At 36.5% G+C, this 22,435-nt stretch overlaps 1 protein-coding gene across 4 annotated transcripts in view; it reads left to right on the plus strand.

Annotated features, from left to right (window-relative positions):
* The window catches only part of LOC118188809 (uncharacterized), a 90,716-nt gene that overhangs the window by 62,414 nt on the left and 5,867 nt on the right, over nt 1–22,435 (plus strand). For 3 of the 4 annotated variants that reach the window (XM_035359316.2, XM_035359319.2, XM_035359317.2), the window contains exons 3-6: nt 16,618–16,704; nt 18,360–18,453; nt 19,564–19,982; nt 20,264–20,374. In XM_035359316.2, coding sequence (XP_035215207.1) covers nt 16,618–16,704; nt 18,360–18,453; nt 19,564–19,982; nt 20,264–20,374 — 711 coding nt within the window. The remainder of the gene's footprint in view (nt 1–16,617; nt 16,705–18,359; nt 18,454–19,563; nt 19,983–20,263; nt 20,375–22,435) is intronic. The other variant, XM_035359318.2, reaches the window with a different exon arrangement.

Raw genomic sequence — 22,435 nt, forward strand, 5'->3', positions numbered from 1 at the left:
TTTTGAAATACATATCCTGCATTAGCTGATGCATTTCCCTCATTTTAGTTCGCAGAGTAGCATATGTATGAGTATACAGAAGTAAATAAAATGGCAATAAATACTTGAGAACTCCCCAACAGGTAACACATTTCTCAACTACTTTTTTTTGGGGGGACAGGGGGGGTTAGTTGTATCTCCCCGTGTATACTGTTTCTGACATTATTATAATCCATTATTAGTTGCTTAACATGTGTGGGCTTTTATATTAACTAGCCAGAACTCTGTCTTAGCTCTGGCTCCACCAATCGCCGAGATCGCTTAATATTGGGAACTCGATCCGTGGCGAACGGGCTTCGTAGTTGGTTTACTGTGATTTTCCTCATTGTAACGTGAATACGAGCAAATTTAACTCAGTAAATTGTTCAATTCCTTCCCTTTGGCAGATAGCCCTTGTGCGCTTTGGAGCCCACCAGTGGCTGAACGGTAAACTCGCTGAACACTAGTTCGAACTGTGTTTGGATTTCAGGTGAACGAGCTGGATGCATGGGCTCTTCCATAGTTTTCCCCATGTGTAACATGCATACCAGCCTTAGAAAGTCCTCCACGAAGGCATCGCTGTCCTAAGGCAGATAGCCCTTGCGTGTTTTGCCATAATTAGATAAAACAAACCTTTGTGCCTTATTTCTGTAACTTATCCAGTTTTAATTCTGCGATACAAGTTAAAATGGCTGAAAATAATGTAAAAGCTGCGTAACTCATGTTTTAGAGATCTTAGAGGAAAGTTGTGAGCCAAAAATAAACCATGTCTTTGCGGAAGTCTACGTAAATTAAATTGCATCTCTTTGATGTCGAACTCGGCACCAAACTGCCTATGTATTACTACTTATGTATTAACTGCCTATGTACTTATGTATTAACTGTGTATGTAAACTGCCTATGTATTCTACTTTTATTGACTTCGTAACATGCAGAATTATAAGTGCGAATTCGAGCATTGTTAAGACTGTATATGGCTTAGGGCGATTTGAATATATATTGCTCCTGCGTGAAAGTATTGCTGAGGCGCTTCTCCCAGTAGACAACCAAGATAACGGATCGCACTTGTCCAAATGTTTTTTTTTTTTTTTTTCTATAATCAAGAGTACGTGCTGCCACTCGCTGCAGTAAATCAACAAGACCGAAACCGGGAGAACAAGACTACAAAGCGGGAGCCTGCTTAATGACATTAAACGAAAAAAAAAAAAAAAGTAGACGACACGGCGTCATTTTTTTTAATCGTGACGAACGTATCGAAGTGCGAAGCGAAGAAAAATCATCCAATAAAATCCCGATCCGTCGCTATTCAGTGTTGGAAAATATTTCCTCTCGCGCGCGCCGGGTTAAAATCGGCCGCCCTGTTTGCCGGATGGCAGAATTGAATGCGAGCGCGCCAAAGGCGGCGAGTTAAATTATTGCTTTCTGTTTTGTTGTTGTTTCCGCCGCTGGATGGGCACGGCGAGGAGAAGTGGAGGGAGATATAAATCAAATTAGTTAGCGCCGTGAAACGAGCCGCGGGAACTTACGACGTTTCAATACGCTTTTCGATTATTTTGAAGTATTAACGCCTCTTTTCGGCTGCGTGATGTGTCGGCGTCTTTAAGTTGGCTGCTAACAGCTCTCCGTCGACATCCGGTCTCGACTCGAAATTTCGCCGCTGGTGATAAAAATTAATTCGATGGGCTTAGAACTTTTAAATGTCTCGTATTGTCTTTTCTGTCGCAGTCCTAAAACTAAATCCACAAACCAATAATTAGTGTAGTTTCGGTGGCTGATTAGAAGCTTTAATCATTTGCATATTTTAGCTACGTCTGTAACGCCCCCTCCCCAAATTTGCATAACCTTAAAGCTTTTCCTTTTTGATACTACGGTTTCACTCTCGAACAATGAATGTATTCAAACGCACGTCGCAAATGAAAGCCTAACGAGCTTTGAAAGGTAATTTCTTAATTCCACTTGTTTTAATAGTTATTATATTAATAGAAAACAAAAGAAGAAAATCTGAAATTACGTCCAAAGGGACTTTTTTTAACATTTTTAGTCCAAAGGGATTTCAGTCCGGAAGGACTATTGTTTTCGTTTTGCGATTTTGCGTCGGACTCATAAACGTCGGTTCACTTTTCAAACTGTTGCCACAAAATGTTAGAGTCCTGCATTATATTTGAAGAAAATAAATAATGAAAAATCTGCATAAATGATTGTCTATTTCTCGCATTGTGATAAAACAATGGTACATAGAGCCATCGAATTTTGAATGACGAAATCCTACTGCGAATATGGGCATCTGAAATCCCAAATTTGGAATTTGCTTTATTATAGATTTTATATTTTGTAAAACTTTAACGAATTTTTGATTTACAAACTCAATGCTTTAAAAGCGAGAAATGGCAACGTTATATAGGAAAAAAATACTTTTATCTCCAGCTCGCGAGACTGTGTATATCGGAAATTCTAAAGATATGCTTAATTTAACATTATTTTGCGATATTGCTCTTGAACTGAATTTTATGGTTTAAGTGCAAAGAACATGATATTTAATAAATAAAGGTAACACTCAAAACGTTAAAAAAACGCCCCTTTGGACGTAATTTAAAATCTGAAACATTTCAGATTTTTTTTTTTTTTTTGTTTTTTTGTTTGTTGTGTTTGTTTATTTATTAAATATCATGTTCTTCGCACTTAAAACATAAAATTCAGTTCAAGGGCAATACTGCAAAATAATTTAAAAATGAGCCTATCTTTAGAATTTCCGATACAGCGTCTCGCGCGCTGGAGATAAAAATGTTCTTTCTGTACAACGTTGCCATGCCGGGCTTTGAAATCTTTGAGTTTGTTAATAAAAAATTCGTTAAAGATTTACAAAATATGAAATCGATAATTAAAAAAAAATTTCCAAATTTCAAATTTCGGCTTCCAGATGCCTGTATTTGTACTAGGATTACGTCATTCAAAATTGGATGGCTCTAGGTACCGTTGTTTTATCGCAGTGCGAGAAACATACATACATTTATGCAGATTCTTCATTTTTAAATTTCTTTAAATATAATATAGGGCAATCATATTTGGTGGCAACAGTTTGAAAAGTGAACCGACGCTAAATGCCGAGACAAAATTAATAGCCGTTCTGAGGAAACTGCCCGTTTTGCTCACAACTGTGATGTGTTATGAAATGACGAACTTGGATTAAAGAAAGTTTCGTCTGAAAACCTTCGACAGTAGGCATATTGCTCGAAGATTAAATATCTGTGATATCAGCATCCTTTGGCATGTATGAAAGCAGGTGTTCGATTATTGGGTGGCAACAGTTTGAAAAGTGAAACGGACAATTAGACTGATTTGACGCTAAATCGAAGAACGAAAACTATAGCCTCTTTAGGGAAAAAGTCCCCTTTAGACTAATAATTTCATATGCCTTATTTATCCACTAAACCATTAATTTTTATAAGGAATATATGCATTCATTTTGGTTGACGTGTAACAGGTATACGAGCCAGTTTCTCTCAAAAAATCCTTCACGAAGGCATCCTTTCCCTAATTCAGATAGTCTTCTAGGTGCCTTGCCATTAATCAAGTAAACCAAATCAAACCTTCGCTTCTTTGATAGTATCATTACCACTTCACCTGCGAAGCATAAGTGCTTCCTGCAACGGCGTCACTCTTTCTAAACATAGAGAAATTCAAAAAAAAGTTTTTTTTTTTTTTAATCTATTCTTGAATATCTGGCGTCCTTACTTGTATTTTCCCCTTCAAGTGTTGCGGTAATAGTTTGCTGAGAGGATACAAGTGGGTATGACTTCATTTTAAACGTCGTGTTTTTCTCTTTTCGCGTTGAGATGTGTTGTGTACAATCAGACGGCATTGTCAGTCGCTTTATCAATGCTATTCTGGTCTCGTTATCTCCGTGACTCGTTCAAATGGCGACGTATTTTCTGATTTACAGAGCTCTTCTCTCTAATTAAGGTTTTAAAAAGCTTTTACTGCGAGTTTGACTGGATCTGGTAAATAATATTTCCCGCAAATTACAACCACAGCAGCATTTTTTTCAATCAAAGTATTTAATTAGGTGTTCGGTATTTGAAATGTACGTACTCTAACAGGGTTTCTGAAAGATGCTTTTAATGATATATACTATATATACAGAGGCAGTTCGGGCATTTTTTAGATTTTGCTTTGCTATAAAAACTCGTCTGCTTGGAAAAATTTTTTAACTGCAACTATATTTTTTGAAAGTATAAATTATCGTCTGCTACTGGACAGTTGTGTTACTAATTTGAATCTTAAAAAGGCGAAAAGCTTAGCTTTAGCTCTTCCGTCCCAATTTTGATGAAGAGCACCCCGGGAGGGGGTGCGGGAAAATACCTCTTCCGATACTGCAAAAGGCTTTACTTTTATTGTCTTGAACATTATGGTATAGAAAGATAGTGAAGAATAAGGGTTATCAAATTGAGTATTTAAAACACAAAAATTTCAGGTAAAATACTTTCGTAAATACGTTAAAAATCGTCTAAAAGTGTGTGAACAGCGTCTGTATGACGTAGCTTATTACGTTACGGACTTTTTATTTGAAATTAGATTCATCTCAAAATATTTATTTTATTGGATTGTATGACGAGGCAAAACTTTGAAATGCTTTACTTCAAAATTCTGGCGGGAAAGTCTTAATCATTTCCTAGTAAACTACTTTATTAATTTTCTTAGTAAACTAGTTTTTTGGGGGGGGGGTAGCTAAATGACACGTTTTTAGAAATTTTCTCTCTGTAATTAGGCTTTAATTACATAAATGTTGTCGAGTTTCTTGCTTTGTTTAGTTATGCAGTGAAAATTCGAATAAAATTTATATCCTGTTTTTTCTTTTAATCAGGTTCGTACTGTTTAGTGAAATTTTTGTATTTGATTGCGTATAATTAGTATCTGATTGTTGATTGATTTTGAGATAGCACTGATTTTATTATTATATAAAATATCAAAATGTTCATCTAACTCATTTTTTAAGCCCGGAAATGATATCTAGTTCGAAATTGGAAAAAAAATGAAGCTAGCGATTTTCCTCATTAATGACGTCCTCCCGCCCACCAGCGGCCGAGCGGTAAAGTCGCTGAACACTGGTAGTTCGGTCCGAGGTTCGAATCCCGCACCTCGGGCTGGCTGCGTGGGTATTTTCGTGGTTTTCCCCATGTGTATACGAGCCAGTTTTCCTTAGAAAATCCACAACGAAGGCATCCCTCCCATTAGGCAGATAGCCCTAGTGTGCTTTGCCGCAATTAAATAACCTAACCCCCGCCTCCCATGTGGAAGTGAATCTTTAAGGAGTATCCCAGAAGGCATCAACGTGCGTTTTGTTTTTCTTGGAGAAATTGTTCATATTAGAATTATAAATGGAATTACAAAAATATTAAAGAAACTGTTCCGATTCGTATATGAAAACTAGAATGAAATTTTCCGCAATTACGTTACCAGTCATTTAATCCTGCCACGTTATCATTTCCCTATATATTTTTCTTTTACTTCCTGGCACAATCAATATATATATGTGTGATGTATCGGCTTTAGTCGTAGCTTAAATAATCAGACGATAAGTTTAAAAAACAGGATCCATTTATTATTATTCAGGAGAAATAGCAGTTAACAAAAATCAGATATCCGGAGTAAATAAAAAGAATTACTAATAACTTTTTATATGAAGTTTACTGCATCGTGACATTTAAGAAAAAGCTCCGATATTCTTTAGCGAGTCTTTTTATAGCCTCTGGAAAGGCGGAGCTTCCAAGAAATGACGTCAGCCAATCCAGTTCGCTTTAAATATCTCCAGAACATTCTAAAACTGTACGTGTATAAAAGGCGGGAAAAACAACTTGACTACGGGGCTGGGGATTTAATTCCACGTACTTTCAAATAAGAGAACGTCGCCATTAAAAATGAAAACATACAGTTAGAATTTTAAGTGTATTCTTGACTATGGAATTTTATTATTACATATGTTCTTTTCCTTGATATTTAATTGATTAGAAGATGCGAATGACATTTTTGGAAAACTTGAAATATAACTCCGATATGAGTGTTATAAAATGAAACGTGCATAACTAGTCTGATATGTCATTCCCAAACTGTCAATGTTAGTAAACGAAAAATGTGCTTCCTTTTTTATCAGAAAAGTATTATTTATAATAATAATAAATGTTCTTTGAAGTCATAAAATATAAATAATCGCGATTGAGAATTATGTCGTACGTTATCGCTACACTGTCATTCTTCGCACCGTCTTCGTGAACGAAAATAATAATAATTTTAAAAAAAGTTCTCAATTTATAAAAAATATTATTTAAAATGATAGTTTCATTTTTGATCAAAAATTTACGTTCAAGTGAATGGACCGCATTTTTCCGCATTGCTTTGCAGATTAAGATATTGTCGAGTACTTTTCCTTTCATGTTTACGTCCAAGCGAGCAAAATGAATGACTCGGTAATGGCTGGTTTAATCCCACTGACATTTAAAGTGGGAAAAATGATGTTTTAAAGGCATGTTTTTATGTTTCTTGAACCATATCGCCGAATGCATGCTTTCATCCGACGTGAAGGGTGGGAAAAAAAAAAAAGCCAAATAAAAACGAAGACCAAAATGTCGCGTCTGAAAATAGGCTCTTTAGTTTTCCTTGAACTAATCCGTTCGTCATCGGGGCGTTAAATCTCCGCTTCGACCTGGATAAGTCGCCAAGGCGCGGCAACCCTCCCTGAGCGGATTGCTTCGCCCTCGCCAAGGCCGAAAGACCGGAATCAAGTCCGACGGCGGAAGGCGCTATTCATCAGCGGCTCCGGCGACGTAGGTCCGCGGGAAGGCCTCTCACGGCCGGGGGTAGTCGGCTCGAGTGATCGATCTTTTGGTCCACCCCACCGCGCCGCAGCTGCAGGCATCAGTGTCTAGAGAGGTCTCCCTTCCTCTGCTCCCCTTCCCCTCCTCGCCCTCGTCACCCACACGACGTGCCACTTCACTTCCCGCTAGTCCTCCTCTCCGCTTTCTCCCTCCCCCTGCCTCATCGCGCTCTTGTCTTTCCCCCCCTTCGCAACCACGCGTCGGATCTTTTTTCAGTCCTGCGGGGGTTGATGTAATTATTGCATTCGCGTGTTTCTTGATCGCTTCCAAGTTTCGTGTGGCAGAAGGGCAGGTACATCGGCAAAATCCTAATTACCGTGTTCATTAATTGATAAATTTCATTAAGCTGTTCGTTAAGGGGCAATTTTCCCTGAAGGACTATTATTTTCGTTTTGGTATTTTGCGTTCTTTCACTATAAATGTCCGATTTACTTTTCAAATTGTTGCCACCCAATATTATCGCCCTGTATTATATTTAAAGAATTAAATAATGAAGAATCTGCATAAATGTTTGTATGCTTCTCTTACTGTGATAAAACAACGGTACCTAGAGCCATCCAATTCTGAATAACGTACGTTTCGACCCGAATATGGCATCTGGAAACCAAAATTTGGAATTGGTTTTATTATCTATTTCATATTTTGTAAAACTTCAACGAATTTTTGATTAACAAACTCAACGATTTAAAAGCGAGCCATGGCAACATTGGGGGGGGGGGTCTTTTTATCTCCAGCCCACGGAACTGTGTATCGGAAATTCTTAAGATATGCTCATTTTAAAATTATTTGGCCATATTGATTTTGAGCTGAATTTTATGGTTTAAGTGCGAAGATCATGATATTTAATAAATAAAGGTAACACACAAAAACGTTAAATAAAAACGCCCCTTTGGAACGTAATTTAAAATCTGAAAACCTTTCAATTCCCCCCCCCCCGAAATGCAATTTCAGGAAACATTTGCCACGTTATCAAGGTATAGGTTGGTTAAAACGCGCTCGTGCATAGGCGCTGATGAGATCTTACAGAGGGTTACTGATTTGAGGGTCGGGAATGGGCGGAATTAGAAATCAAATGGATAATTCGAATTCGCTTGGAAAATTTGATTTGAACACTTTTGAAACGAACATTTGAATACACCACATTATGCAAATGCCTAGTAATATCCTAAACACTAATTGTCGACTAAATCATGCAAGCCGATCTTTTGCATAACTTGGTTGGTAACAGAGGCGTAGTTAAGGTTGTAAGCGCCCGGGGACAACTAAAGATTTTGCGCCCCTTTCTGTGTTCCAAGAATGGAAAACATTTCATTCTAAAATTTGTAGCATCAATTTTGCGCCCCTTGGATGCTGCGCCCGGGAACAGATGTCACCCCTTGCCCCACCCTAGCTACGCCACTGGTTGGTAACTTGGTTTCCTGTTTTAACGGTGCAAAGGTATAACTTATTGACCTAATATTGTAAAAGCTTGACAAATACATGCAAGTAACAGGCTATTTCAGTATGTGCCTGTTACTATTCGTGTTATTCACAATTCAAACTAATTAGTGAAGGTAAAACAAAATTGCTTACCTTGTTCCAAAGGGGTCGAGCAAGGGCCACTGAATGAATCCTCCTTTTCCGGTAGTCCTTTGAGGGGTATAATTGATAAATACAATTCTTCTCACATTCAAAGTACATTTTTTTATTTACTACTCAAACGGTTACCTAATATTTACAGCTACATAAAAAAGGTTTTAAATTTGACACGACGCAACGTGCGACTTATCCCTTCCGAGTTCTCAGACGATCTCTAATGGTGAGTTCTTAATTCGTAATGACGTCACACAGCAACATCAGATGTCAACAAGGGTTGAGTTGCAACAGTACTAACCACCACTTCACGTGGAATCTTTACGTGGTTTGTCTGGTTTGTGAATGTAAGTTTGTTAAAGTTTAACAAAATCGTAACTGAATGGTTTAAATACCATATAGCCAAAATTTAATGGATGCATTTTCTCTTAAGCTGAAGAAGGGTTAGCAGCAAGAAGAGTAGAGACACTGATAGTTTGATCCTAGGTTCGAATCCCGGCGGAGGGACTGGCTGCATGGTCGTGTCGTGATTTTCCCCTTTAATGTATGACGTGGATACGAGCCAGTTTCCCTTAGAACATCCTCCACGAAAGCATCCCTTCCCTCAGGCAGGTAACCTTCCAGTGCTTTGCCATAAGTAAACCAAACGCATATTTTAACCTATCATCAAAATATGTTTTTAAAAAAGTAGGTTACGTTTTGTTGAATTTCAGTAAGTTTATTCTAGTGTACATTCTCGTCAGTAAAAGACACTGTCAGTCGCCATGAGGTAGTCAACACAACTGGGCACGGTTATATAATCGCCTGATATTTGTGGCGCAGAATTGTGACTTGGTTATAATATTCTTTCATGTTAATGTGTAGTGATCAGTAAAAGCTTTATTTATCAATTTTAATAAAATAATGAATCAGTTATTGTAAGATATCTATTAATTCGAGTGCTTATTCGCCTCACGGATCTCTACCAGTTGAACGACAGTCGTGGAACTTTGTAGTCGTTCCACCAGAAGAGCTGGCGAAACAGCTGAACTTCAGCCCGCGTTGTTTGTCGATCAAACAAGCCCTTAACTGTCTGATTTCTCGCAACTGCGTTTTGGGTGATGCTGGCATGAGTTGCAGTCCTAACATATCTCAAAATGAAAAGTGTGTGAGGTTAATCGACAGTGGTTTTTTTTTTTTTTTTTTTTTTCGTGCGTTTGATTCGCGTGCATTTGTTGTCGAGGTTAGAGTTTCTCATTGGTTAAATCTCATCGCACTTTTGTTTATTTCGCAGCAAGTTTGAAATTATATTGATCACGAGTTGTTGTTTTTTTCCCGTTGCTCATCTCTCTGTTTATGACTTGTAATGGTGTTGTCAGAAATGGTCTCCGTAATGTTACGAGTTTCCCGTCCAATGAACTTAGCCGTGAATTGTTGACGAGAGAAGTATTGTTTACTGGGGTACGAAGTGTAGTTTTTGTCGACTCTCTGCGTTTGTCACGATTTTTGATAGAAAGAGCTAAATGCGTTTCGCTGAAGAAGGTCATTACATAGTCTGAAGAGAATTTTATAGGGCCTATTAATTAGAAGTGAAAAAAATGTTTTTTAAACTTGAGACGTAAATCTAACTTTTGATATTGAAGCAAGAAATCTGTAAGAATTCCTGCAAATAATAAAATTAAAGAGCAGTAAAAGACTATGAATCATCCTTTGTTTAATGCTTCAAGCAGAACTTTTAAAGGGGTTAGTATTTAAAACATTAAACTGGGACGATTAATGAGTGCCGAACGACATGTTTCGTTCTTCTCGGCATTATATGACTCAAACCGTTGTGCATTAATTTTTCTTATTTGCAAAATTATTTTTCTAATATCCCTATAATGTCATATTTTTCTAAAGCCCTATAATGTGCTACATGTCGACCTTCGCTCTATCAATTACAAACACAGAATTTAAATAATAATATATTTTAAAACGATGTAAATTAAATTGTAAAAAATACAAAATTGCAAAAACAAAGTTTACTGCTAGAGAAGCTTTACACAAATACATTCAAAAAAACGTTATTAATTTAAATTATGAAAATATCCGAGTAGGCAAACGTACGATTAAAAAAGAGCTGACTCGTCAACGTGAATGTGTAAACTCTTAAAAATCTGTTGTAGGCGAAAAAGAAATTTAAAATGAAATCGTGAGCAGAAATGAATTAAAATAAAAGAAATGGCGCATGGGTACTGTAACTGTACCTTGTCTTTTTTTTTTTTTTTTTTTTTTTCCCTCCCAAGATTTCACTAATAGACAATTTGATGATATCCAATGAAATTCTGGTTAATTCCTTTGACTCCGTGTAGAGCTAAATTCGTTAGGCAAGACTTGTCAAGACATGCTCATTGATGCAATACCCATCGGAGAAAGAAATGCATTGTTTAGCCCATGAACTCATAAATGCATTCGCTGGTCACAGCCGGTGGCCAAACATTAAACGAAGTCTGAGATACTCCCCTCTTCCCCCCCCCAAAAAAAAGTGAATATATGCATTAAATACATTCTTTTGCACCATCTATAGTCACTGGTTAAAAACGAGCATCCATTCGCGTGTTTGTAACTTTTTTTTTTTTTTTTAGTCTGGCCACACAGCGTGTTTCTGCACTGCACTGCACTGTTGCGTGCCGAAAGGGTTAATAATGTCTTAAATCAGCGCATTACGTATCGGGTATTTTGGGGAACACGCCTGATGTTAACCTAATAGTTGAAGTTTTGTCATTTTACAAGGGGACGTACCAAAATCTTTGCGTGGATAACTGTAGCTGTTGAAAATGTGCAAGATGTTTTGCATTTAGCGCGTCATTTCTAGATCAGTCTGTATCATATTACTGATGACGTAGCTAATTCGGAACTTCGAAACTTTCTCTTGAAAAGCCGCCATATTGGATAACTGTGCACTTTTGCCTCTACCTCTGTTCCCGTAAGGACTCTACCTCGCAGTTATATGTCTGCAGCTATATTCCTAATAAATGTTAAATCTGTAAATGAATTTCCAAGTGTATTTGGATAGTTACTCTGCACAGATTAAAATGATGTTTCATAAAACGAAATGCCTTTTGATTTCGTTTGACGTCTACATTGACATCTGCCGTCATAATAATAAGAACATCTGTATCTACAGTAAACGCTTCATCCATCAATAAAGTAGCCTCAAGATATTTCATCAATGTACTAAAAAAAAAAAAAAAAAACAGTTTCAAATCTCCTGAATTAACAGTCGCATGAACATGGACGGATGCTGGAGTAAATCTTGACTGTCCATTAACAATTACATCAACCATACAAATATCGCCTGTTCGTGAGTTCTTGTATTCTTTTACGCTACTCAACAGTAAATTCTGTCGGGACAGAATCCGCTACACTCGTGAAATTTTTATCAATCGCGACACCGCTGCTTCGCGAAATAAAGTACAGCAAACACACCGAATGTGTACCAGGCGGCATTGCAACTCACACGCGGTCGCCCACAGAGCTTTGAGTGAGCTAAGTTGTGCAATACCTCAGTTACCTGTGGTACCCAAGTTCAGGTAACTGAAGTACCTGTAGTTCTGAGCTACTTAGGTACTGTTCAGGAAACTGTGGTACCCAAGTTCAGCAATACCTCAGTTACCTGTGGTACTACGGAGGTACTGGCCTAGCTTCTACCTGTACTTATGTTTGCTAAATGTGCTCTTTTATCTGTCTAATGAATGTATTTAGATTGTAACATGTGTAGTTTCGAAGATTCGTTCGAAATTACAACATTTGCCCACACTTCCAAATAGGGTCTTAGTTTTTGCCTTCCCATCAGATCGTTGTGGAAGAACGTAATCGTGTGTTAAAAAGAAGTTTCAAAGAAGTCACCCGAATCGATTTCTTCTGCGTCAACATTTTCCATAAACTGTTTGCGAAGTGGCAATAGTGTTGGTGTCCCCACGTGATGTTTGGTCTGAAGCGACAAGACATTCGAATGATAAACGATGTCTGCGGTTAAATGGCAGAACGGAATTCACTGACTAGGACAAATCTGGATTTGAACAGCAGCAGCGTGCTTAAATTGAGATTTGCGGAAGGTGCAACGTCGTCCACGGACGCGCATGACCACCGAATGGGATTTAGATCGACCCGAGATCCTAATTTGAATATCGCTGCAAATCTGCATGCGGGCGAAGTGTTATCATCGGAACTATAACCGCGATATGTAATCGTCCCCTTCATCGGGCTTTCCTTCCCTTCGGCGTTGCGAAGAGCGCGCCGCCCGAGATAAAAGCGAAGCGATAAAATAAATAATAAATGACGGCTGAAAGAAAAATAAAAAATAATAATAATAGTAAAAAAAGTGAAAAGAACCGAAGCATAAAGAAAATCACAAAACGCGTATAACGAGAGCGGGGGTTTTCGCGGAGGTGAAGCTTCACTCGTAATTGTTTCCGAACGCTTCGGTGGAATCTTTTAACAGTCACGAGGTGTACCGTTCTCTTTTGGTTCTCTTCCCCCCTCCCCCGTTCCAAATCGAGTCCCGCTGGAGTACGAGAAGGTGGGAGAGAGAGATTTAAAAAAAAAAAAAAAAAAAAAAAAAAGGTTCATAATAATCCTTGGCCGAAGTTTCACCTATTTAAAAAAAGATTTTCTGTGGAGCAGAATATAAAATTCTAGCACTTTTTTGTTTCGTTTTGCTTTTGGTCAATTTTCGATCTTTTCGCGCTATTGGGTGTCGTTTTCAACGCTCGGAGTTACTCAAAAGAGACGTGGTGAAGTTATGTCAGCGTCCGTGAAACAAAAACGTGCGCACGTATACATATGCATGCTCTTAATTTTATTTGCCAGTGTAGATAATTTAAAATTTTAAAGCTTTCGGAACTTTTTGTTAAACACGTACAGAAGTTTTTGTATGCTTCCCATAAAACTACTGTTCCTTTTATTCTGTGATTCAAAATATCAAGTCTATGAAAAATTTTTAGCAGATTTGATGAGCCAGATTTTGTAAATAACATCCGATTCGCTGCTGCTAAATATGTCTGAGGTAATGGCATCTGGCGCGAAAATGTAGTCACGGCTAATTGATTAAGATTGTTTTATCTGCCCATGAAGAGTGGTGTCTTAGTGGAGGACATTTTAGGGGGAACTGGCTGGTTACACATGAACGAGTTGGCCCTTTCGCGGTTTGGTATCAGAAGTGCAACTGAAAATATAAAAATGTTGGACTAGAAATTTAGCCTTAATTCCGTGATAAAAAGTACATTATTAGTTCGAAAGTTAATTCGATACTTGTAAATTTATCTGATTACCTAATTTAATCGCGCATAAATAGGAAAAGGAATGTAGTACTTAGGGTGCACCCCTCCTTCAACCAGCATCCATTTAAGGAATCAATCGATAACCTGGAGAAACCTTTTTTATGCAAATTCTTTATATATGCCGAAGAAGGTTGTTTCACCAAGGAGCCATTTTGCAAAAATAACGTAAAACGTCGTACTAACTTCCATATTTCGATGGTTTCAACATTCTGTCGGGATATGCATAAATTGGTGAAAACATGTATTCGTGTGTATTTCTTAAAGTATCCATCTCAATGAAACTGGTTATTTCTTTGTGAATGCGTTTGAAATTCGCGAAGTTGAATTTTTTATTCCTTAAAATACGGTGATATACTCTGAATTATGGATTCCGGTTGATAGAGTATGTTCTACATTTATTTCACTAACTTTTCACCGCCTTTTTAAATAATAATTTTTGGCAGTTTGTATATTGCCACTTTCTTTGAGCTATGTTTAAGAACTAATACGCTAATTTTCAACCTCATTTTTTCAAGTGGCAACAGTCTCGCACGCCAGAGATAAAAATTTTCTTTATTTCGAGAAGTGCTCGCTTTCGAATCGTAGTTTGGTAATAAAACATTTATAAGTTTTACAAAATATGAAATAAAAATAGCATTGCCAAACATTAAATATATTATTCCCGATTCCAAAAATTCGTGGGAAGCCATTCCGACTGTTGCCATCTTCGTACGACTTTAATCCGCCGAGATATTAATTAAAAACTCGGAAAACATTCATTTTCGCGCTTATTTTTCCGAGTGGCAACAGTCTTGCGCATTGGAGATTAAAATCCGCTTTGTTTTGAAAAGTGTTGCCACTGCTCGCTTTAAACTCATAGAATTTGGTAGTAAAAAATTCGTAAGTTTTATATTACATTACATTAAATTTAATTCATGACGTCATACTTATTAACATGGAATGTGAGAGGTTTTTGTTTCCTGATTCGGCAATGAAAAAATCAATTACGAATGGGTTGTTGCTTGGAAAGAATGAACTAATTTCTTTCATATTGAAACGTTTTCATACATTTGCATAGAACTTACGAATTTTGCTTTGGCTGCGGCCCGCTAGTTCTAAAATAAAATAAGTAGCAAAGACAAATTTATACATGCCATAGCAGAGAACAATTTATTATTATCACTAACTACTCGTGCAGAATTTGAGCGACAAATTAATTAGCGAAATTCAACAAAAGCGAACGTTTCGCTCCTGGAAGTAATTTTCAACCGCGGCAATCCTTTTCGCCCTTTATTTTTACAGGCTTTTCGGAAGTCAGCCGTGTCTACCAGTTTCTCAGTCGCCAGGAAATGCCTTTCATCCGCCTGCACTCGGGGCGACGTTTGCTACCGTCAACAGTCGTGGGCTCGAATACAGATGGATTGAGCTCGTTTGCCACACGAATCCATTCATCGCTGTTTTTGGCTCCGTGCTTTTTCGAAGCGTCTGAAAACATCGCGCCTGCTGACGGGTCGATGACAAATTTGCGTATTATTTTTTTATTGATTTCGAAGACACCAGACCGAAACTTTTAAAAGGAGAGAAATAAATGTTAAATTGCTAACAGAGGCCCCCCCCTGATGTGTTATTTACAGACATGTATATTTTTAATTGCTGCATAACATAACATCTATAAAAATACCTCATTACTAAATTTATTTTTGATGATTTTATTAATTTTACTTTCTTGAACGAAGTTAAGGAAGTATTGTAATCTCGAAAAATTCCGGGTAGTATATTTCAACGAAAATATCCATTTCAACCGCTCTCGAAACCATATCAATGATGTGTTTTGTGTGAGATCTGCACGTATGGACAAAATAAAGGATTGTAAAATGGATTCAGAAAAGGTTTTTCCTTGACATCTATACGTACCTGGCACAACTCAAGAACGAGTAGCCGTATAACGTTGAAATTTTGTATATTAGACTGCTATAACATGTAGTTGTGCACCTCTCTTTTTCGTTGAAATCGGCACCGCCAATCGTATGTAAATGTGCGTGTATATATATTCCCGCTGTATTACCTGGCTCCGTGAGTTTTTTCCTTTTTATATTTTGGTAAATTGTGCATTTTTTGCTTTAAAAGTGATTAAATTATGTGGTTTTTATGTTTCGGTTAAAGTTTATGCCTTTAGTTAATCTGCATGAAATATTTGTAGAATTATCAACAATTTAAAAGTGGCGAGTTAAGCCCATCGAACCACCATTTGTTTTACATTTGAAACTGAGTAGAATAATGAATCCAGTTTCTGCACCTTCAGTGTCTTTTTGCCGGGTTTGACCAAAAGTGAACATCCAGTTTTGTGCGCCAAAATCTGCCTACTTGCCCGCTGGCAGGTTTGCTTATTTTTGCGTAGGAACTCTAATTTTTATTGTAAAAATTGTTCTTTTTAATTGTCTTAACTATTTTGGTGTTTTATGTTTTCCTATATGTTGCAATTTTTTAATGAAGATGGTTTGAAATTTTATGTATTTTTGCCTTGCCGGAAAGTGATAACTGAATTAATTGAATGTCAAATATATCTGTAATGAAATTTGAGGAAATAAGTTTAAATGAAATGCACAAAAAGAAAATGTGTGTAACTTAATAGACCATACAAGGAAGTATGGTCTATACATTCCTTTAGAAATTGAATCATTTTCCTAGGAAGTCTTCTCCATATCCCGCGTTCTTTCATCGACAGATAGCTCTAGAATGCTTTTTTTTGTAACAAATATTCTAAATAAGTTGATATAATAGCAGCAATTCCTATTTTTGATAGGATTGTTAATTATCATCTATTCTGAGCTTGTTCAAATTTTATCTTAATTTATCTTATTTATTTTATCTCTATGCAGACAACGCCATTTGCAAATGAAGCTTCAGAAGCACCAGAATGTCCATATACTTTCATTCCAGAACCTCCTCTCAACTTCAGCAATCAGGTAAAAAAAAAATTTTGGTTTTTTTTCCTTATTTAATTAAGAAAGAGTGGTTATAATGGTTTATGGAAGTTACAAAAATATGTGTATCAATATTTTTAATGAAATTAGCTACTTGATTTTTCTTTAAATAATATCCTTATTTGTACTTGTAAACACTTGCTTTAAATACCATCTGTATTATTTAGTTTTTATTTGCAGGGCACAAAAAAAATTGTTCTTATTTTTGAATTTTGTTTTGTGAAGAATTTCAAGCAGTATAAAAAATATCAAAGCAAGTAAAAACAAGTACCGTGTTTTAAAATTAATGAAAGTTTATAAAACAATACAAAGAAATAAGCTGGACAGTCTTTTTCTGCAATATAAAAATTCTTGGTTGAAAATAATTTATACTTTCATTATAAAGACAATGGCTGTTATGTTTATTTGAATCTAAGTTGCATTTAATCTATATTTCAGTCACCACTATAGCTACCGTTCTTTCTGGTCTGGAAAAGGTGGATGTCCGACTTTAAAAAATAAAAATAAATAAATAAATAAAATAAAATAAAAAAATAATAAAATTTAAAAAAAAATAGAATAAGCTAAAATCAGAGATATTAATTAAAAACTCTGAAAACACTAACCTTCGATCTCACTTTTCCGAGTGGCAACAGTCTCTCAAACTAAAGATAAAAATTTGCTTTAATTTGAAATATGTTGCCACTGCTGGCTTTCAAATCGAAAAATATGTTAATAAAAATTTCTTAAATTTTACAACGAAATAAAAATAGCACTGCTCAAATTTAAATACATTACTCCCGATTCCAAAAATTCGTAGGAAACCATTTCGATTGTTCTCATCTTTGTACGACTTTAATCAGCCGAGATATTAAATTAAAAACTCTGAAAACACACATTTTTACGAGTGGCAACAGTTTCGCACTTTGGAAATAAAAATGCTTTATTTCGAAGTTTTACTACTGCTCGCTTTCAAATCGCAGAGTTTGTTAATAAAAAATTTGTATGTTTTACAAAATCTATAATTAGGATCGATCTTTTGCCATAGTTAATTGACCAAGATTGAATGTTGGTGAAATATTGGATGGAACTTGAGCTTGTACGCCCATTTAATTAGAAAGACGAAAAATCATTAAAAACTTCATGCCGTTGTTGCTGATATAATGAGAGAGAATTAGTTTATTTTTGTATCGAAATTTTTTATGTGGGATCGATCCATATCGCATCAGACAGAAAAATGTATGAATATCAATCGTATTTTTTGCATCATTATTAGAGAAGGATGACAGCTGTATTGTTCTCTCTATTGTTAGATACATTACTTTCAATCTAACTTAACTGGCATCAGGTACTTCCGCTAGTTGATTATAAGGCAACTACTTGTTTATCAAGCAAGTCCTATGCTAAATAAGGATAAATTTCTCATTTTATATTTATCCAATTATCTTAAATTATATCTTCGCATTTATCTTCTATCAAGCCTGATGTTAATTAAACAGCTGTTTTGTAGAATGTTATTATAAATTGAATTTCGTATACATATATTCTTTGCGTAAATATTGCTAGCGAAATCGATTTACCAGATGTCTATAATTCTAGTTATGTTCTTTGTAATGAATAAAACTATTAAAATTTATTGAATGTGGTTATTCTTCCAGTTCAAAATGGAGGAAAATCAAAAGCATTGCAGACGAGAGTGTTTAGAAAAGCCTTACGATACTTCTCTGGACTCTTCGAAGTCGGCAATAACCAGTAAGTGTGTTTCGCTTGGTTTGATGCTTAAACTTCAGTTCAAAGAATAAACAGAAATATATCTGTGTTCAACAGAAATATTAAATGCAGCTACAGTGGAACTCCAATTATCCGAATCAATTGGGAGCGGACTCTATTCAGATAATCAAAAAATCGGATAATTGGATTTTTTCCGATGAGAGGGTCTACGTGCATTTTAATTAATTACTGTATGTACGTTTCTATGTGCGGTATGTTGAATAGAAAAAAAGGTTTTAATTAATGAAAGTGAAAAGGCAGCGCTTTTGCATACATGTGATATAGCATACTGTACAGTACTTACAGGTGCTGCAAGTCATTGCTTGCTGAAGACACCGTGCCTGCAGTTTAAATTTCTTAGCCAGCGGTTACTTGCTCTTTGAAAACCAAAGTTTTCGCTAACCTGTACGCATAAAATACCGAATCGCCAAAAAAGGTTTTCGAGAGTCACGGTAATTTCCGCCCCTCCCCATCCATTAACGCACAAAGAAGAGTGACGATTTCAAATGTCATCCTGTCTGTTTCCAAACAAATAAAGATAAGAAACCACAAATAAATCCTTTTAGGACAAGCTATCTGCAATAAACTGACACAATGCATTTGGAATACTGCACCTGCTACTGCATACCTTAGGGGAGGGAAGAAAACAACATCGGAATTTCGGCCGTTTTGGGCGGATGGGTTGGTTTGAATGAAAGGCCGTCTGGGGCGTCATGGTCTTCAAAGAGTTTTAAGGATGAACAATCAAGCTACTGAGCTAAGATCGTAGCTTTTTCACAAAGAATCGGACCTAAAATTGGGTTTCCCATAGAATGTTGCTGCAAAAACCCTTGAAAATGACATCTTCTAAAATTTTGTTTGTTGCTGCATTGAATTTCTTGAACTTCCAGTTTCGTTTTCAAGCAGTGCAACAAAGTTTAAAAGTGTAGATTTGCTCCTTTTAATGTCTGAAATCGTTGATTGTCCAGCACTGCCGTTCCGTCTTAACCTTTTTCTTAAATTCTGAAAGCGATTCGGATAATTGGAGTTGTACTGTATTTGTTCCTCAGCACAATGTATATCTGATGCTAATTGCGGTACATCTTATTTCAGCTAAGTCATCTTCAAAGTCGTCAGAACTCCGGTGCATTCCAAAAACCACATGCGAGCAGTCGACGTTGCATACGGCAGACAGACTGAGTGCCATCAGAGCTAAGAGGAAACTTCGAAAGAAATTGCTGGCCCGCATCTACCAGCAGAGACGGCCGCTTTTGACTGGCCATGTAGCGCCAGACCCCAGCGCCATCGAGAAGCAGTTAGCCGTAAGGTACACACGAAAACTTCTATCCCAACTAACCCTTCGATGGGCTCACAGACGTTACCTGCACAAATGGCATTCGATGAAGAGGAAGAACTCAAATGGTGTCTTGAAACTCAGGAAAAAGAAAAGGAATGGCAAAGTAGTGTACAAGATCAAACGTGACAGTGACGGGAAGTTGAAAGACTCTAAAATGCACGAATCTTCAACCAAGGTATTTAAAAACTTCAAACATTCAAATTTCTAAAAGTATCACTGTGTGATTGCATCCATTTTATAACATTTCAACAGTGTGTTATTAATTGATTTCAAATAATATTTGTTAACTCATGATTCATATTTATCAGTAGTATTTTCCTTCAGAATATTTGAACTCTGTGTACGGAAACGAGTTCATTTGCAAATACCTATAACTAGCTCAAGTTTATTTCTTAATAAGTCTTATAATATATTTAATAATATTTCAAAAACTTACGAACTGGTTTGCTTTTGCAGACAAATGATTCGCCATGTTCCCTCGCCATAACTCCCGAGATGAAACGTTTAATGGGCAACAAAGCTCTAGGAGAAACCACGCTGCATCGGGCTGCAAGATTAGGCTATCCTGTAAGCATTCGCATTCATTCATTCATTCTTTCTGTTACCTTGTTAACTTTTTTTCTATTCCTAATCTACATACTAACATAAAATGCGAAGTGTTTGTATTGACTTTAGTTTAAATATATAAATGTCTTTAAAAGTAAATTCAACAAACCCTGAAAAACAAATTAGAAATATTCATAAATATAATTCATATTAGATCCAGATTAGATTTTAGTAAATGTAATTTAAGGCATGGCATTTGTTGCATTATAACAGAAGATAACTTCTTCGGGTTCTGTGCTATGTTTACATTGTACCATACTCGATTGCATTCTATCTAGATCAAGGGCGTGTTTTATTAGAGAATATTCTACCTGCAAAAAAAAACTTTTTTTTTTAGAAGGGTAATCACTTAACTTGTACTGTGTACAGTCATTAAGTTATTTTTGAAAGGGAGATGTGAAAAATGACATCGCCGGGACGGGAACCTGGACCTCTCGAATACGCGCCGAGTGCGCTTACTGTTACACCACGAAGGCATGCAGAAAAGAAAGAGAAAATACCCCCTTTTTAGAGGGCGACTGGGAATTAGGGGACCCATTCGCCAAATCCTGGTGGTGAAGAATCATCATCCAGCACCTTCCAGTTCTGGTGCCATTGTAGAGTCATTAGGTTGTTTTTGATGCGGTTGACGTAAAAAATGAGCAATGCCCTCGCCGGGAATCGAACCTGGACCTCTCGAATATGCGCCGAGTGTGTTACCGTTACACTCTGAAAGCATGCAGAAACGAGGGAGAGAATATAATTGGTTATATTTCAATTGGATAACAGATAAAAATCTTTTAATGGGCAGTGACAACATAATTCTTATGACAGGTACATTAATGACTTTGGATACATCGAATACTTAATTTTTCACTTCATTTCACTTTGCCCTCTTCCCCTCCTATATTCCCCTCATATATTTTCTACCCTTTCTAATCATTGTTCTTTCCCTTCTCCCTATTCTACGAACAATAGAATTTTTTTTTTCCCCCAGTATATTACACTCGCGTTTGACAGTCGAGCTGCAGGTCGATATAGATTTTTTTTAAAGTAATGAAAGAGAGGAGGTGCAAGAGAAAGATTTTTTTATATTTTTTTACAGTGTCACGTGCGGTTCTTTTATTCCTCTGAAAGCAGTGTTGTGTTCTAAAGATTTTAGATGCTTGATAGGACAGGTGTTTTTGTCCTTACCATGGTCGTGATTGTCCATTCCGCCGTCCCGTTTAGCCGGTTTGCGTTTCCTCGCGATACGGTTTTAACCAGGGGAATAGAAGAAAAAAGGAACAATGGAAATCATTTCCATAACGATATGGAGTTGGAGTAACAACTGTTAAGTGTCGCTCATAGCAATCATCTATCTCATTTTCATGGGTGTTCATTTTTATATTTTTTCAAAGTGTTATTTTATCCCGTGCGTAAAAAAAATAAAGCGTAATATTCGACTTTATCGAAAGGATATAAAAAACATTCTACGCCTTTTCCCCTCTTTTGTGTAAATCAGCCATCGGAGGATGTGTTACGTTTAATTAATTTGTTTAGTACTTATGTATTAACGCAATCGCACGAGTAGAAGTTGCCAAATTTTCAGAATGGGCCAAACTCTGGTAACCATGCTCATAACAGTCCTCAAGGTCAAGCAATGCCACCATTTTCGTATGCTTTTTTTTTTTTTCTGTTCCGAGATCAAACTTATTTTATAAATAAATCGTGATATTTTTCCCTTAATTTTAAAATATGATCTTGTGAAACTTGCTACCAGTGGAAGAAACTGCGGTAAAATTTCTGCAACACTATAGAAAAGGAAACAAAGATTTTCTAAACGGGACGAGGTGAAAATGCGTTTCCTAGATAGCCGCTGTTGAGGAGTTTCCGCAATTCTCTGATTTTTTTAATGCGAAAATGGATCGCTGTGTACTTCGGGAGAAGAATAGTGTCAAAAAATAAATTAATTAAATTTTAAAAAAAATACAGAAAGATTTGGAAGAAGAACGTTGTTTTTTACTTTTTTAATGTATCCCGTAATCCTCATTTAATGATTCA

This window comes from Stegodyphus dumicola, chromosome 4 (genome assembly GCF_044657685.1).
Source record: "Stegodyphus dumicola isolate Sdum_Otavi_A_Nest chromosome 4, ASM4465768v1".
Taxonomy (NCBI): Eukaryota; Metazoa; Arthropoda; class Arachnida; order Araneae; family Eresidae; genus Stegodyphus; species Stegodyphus dumicola.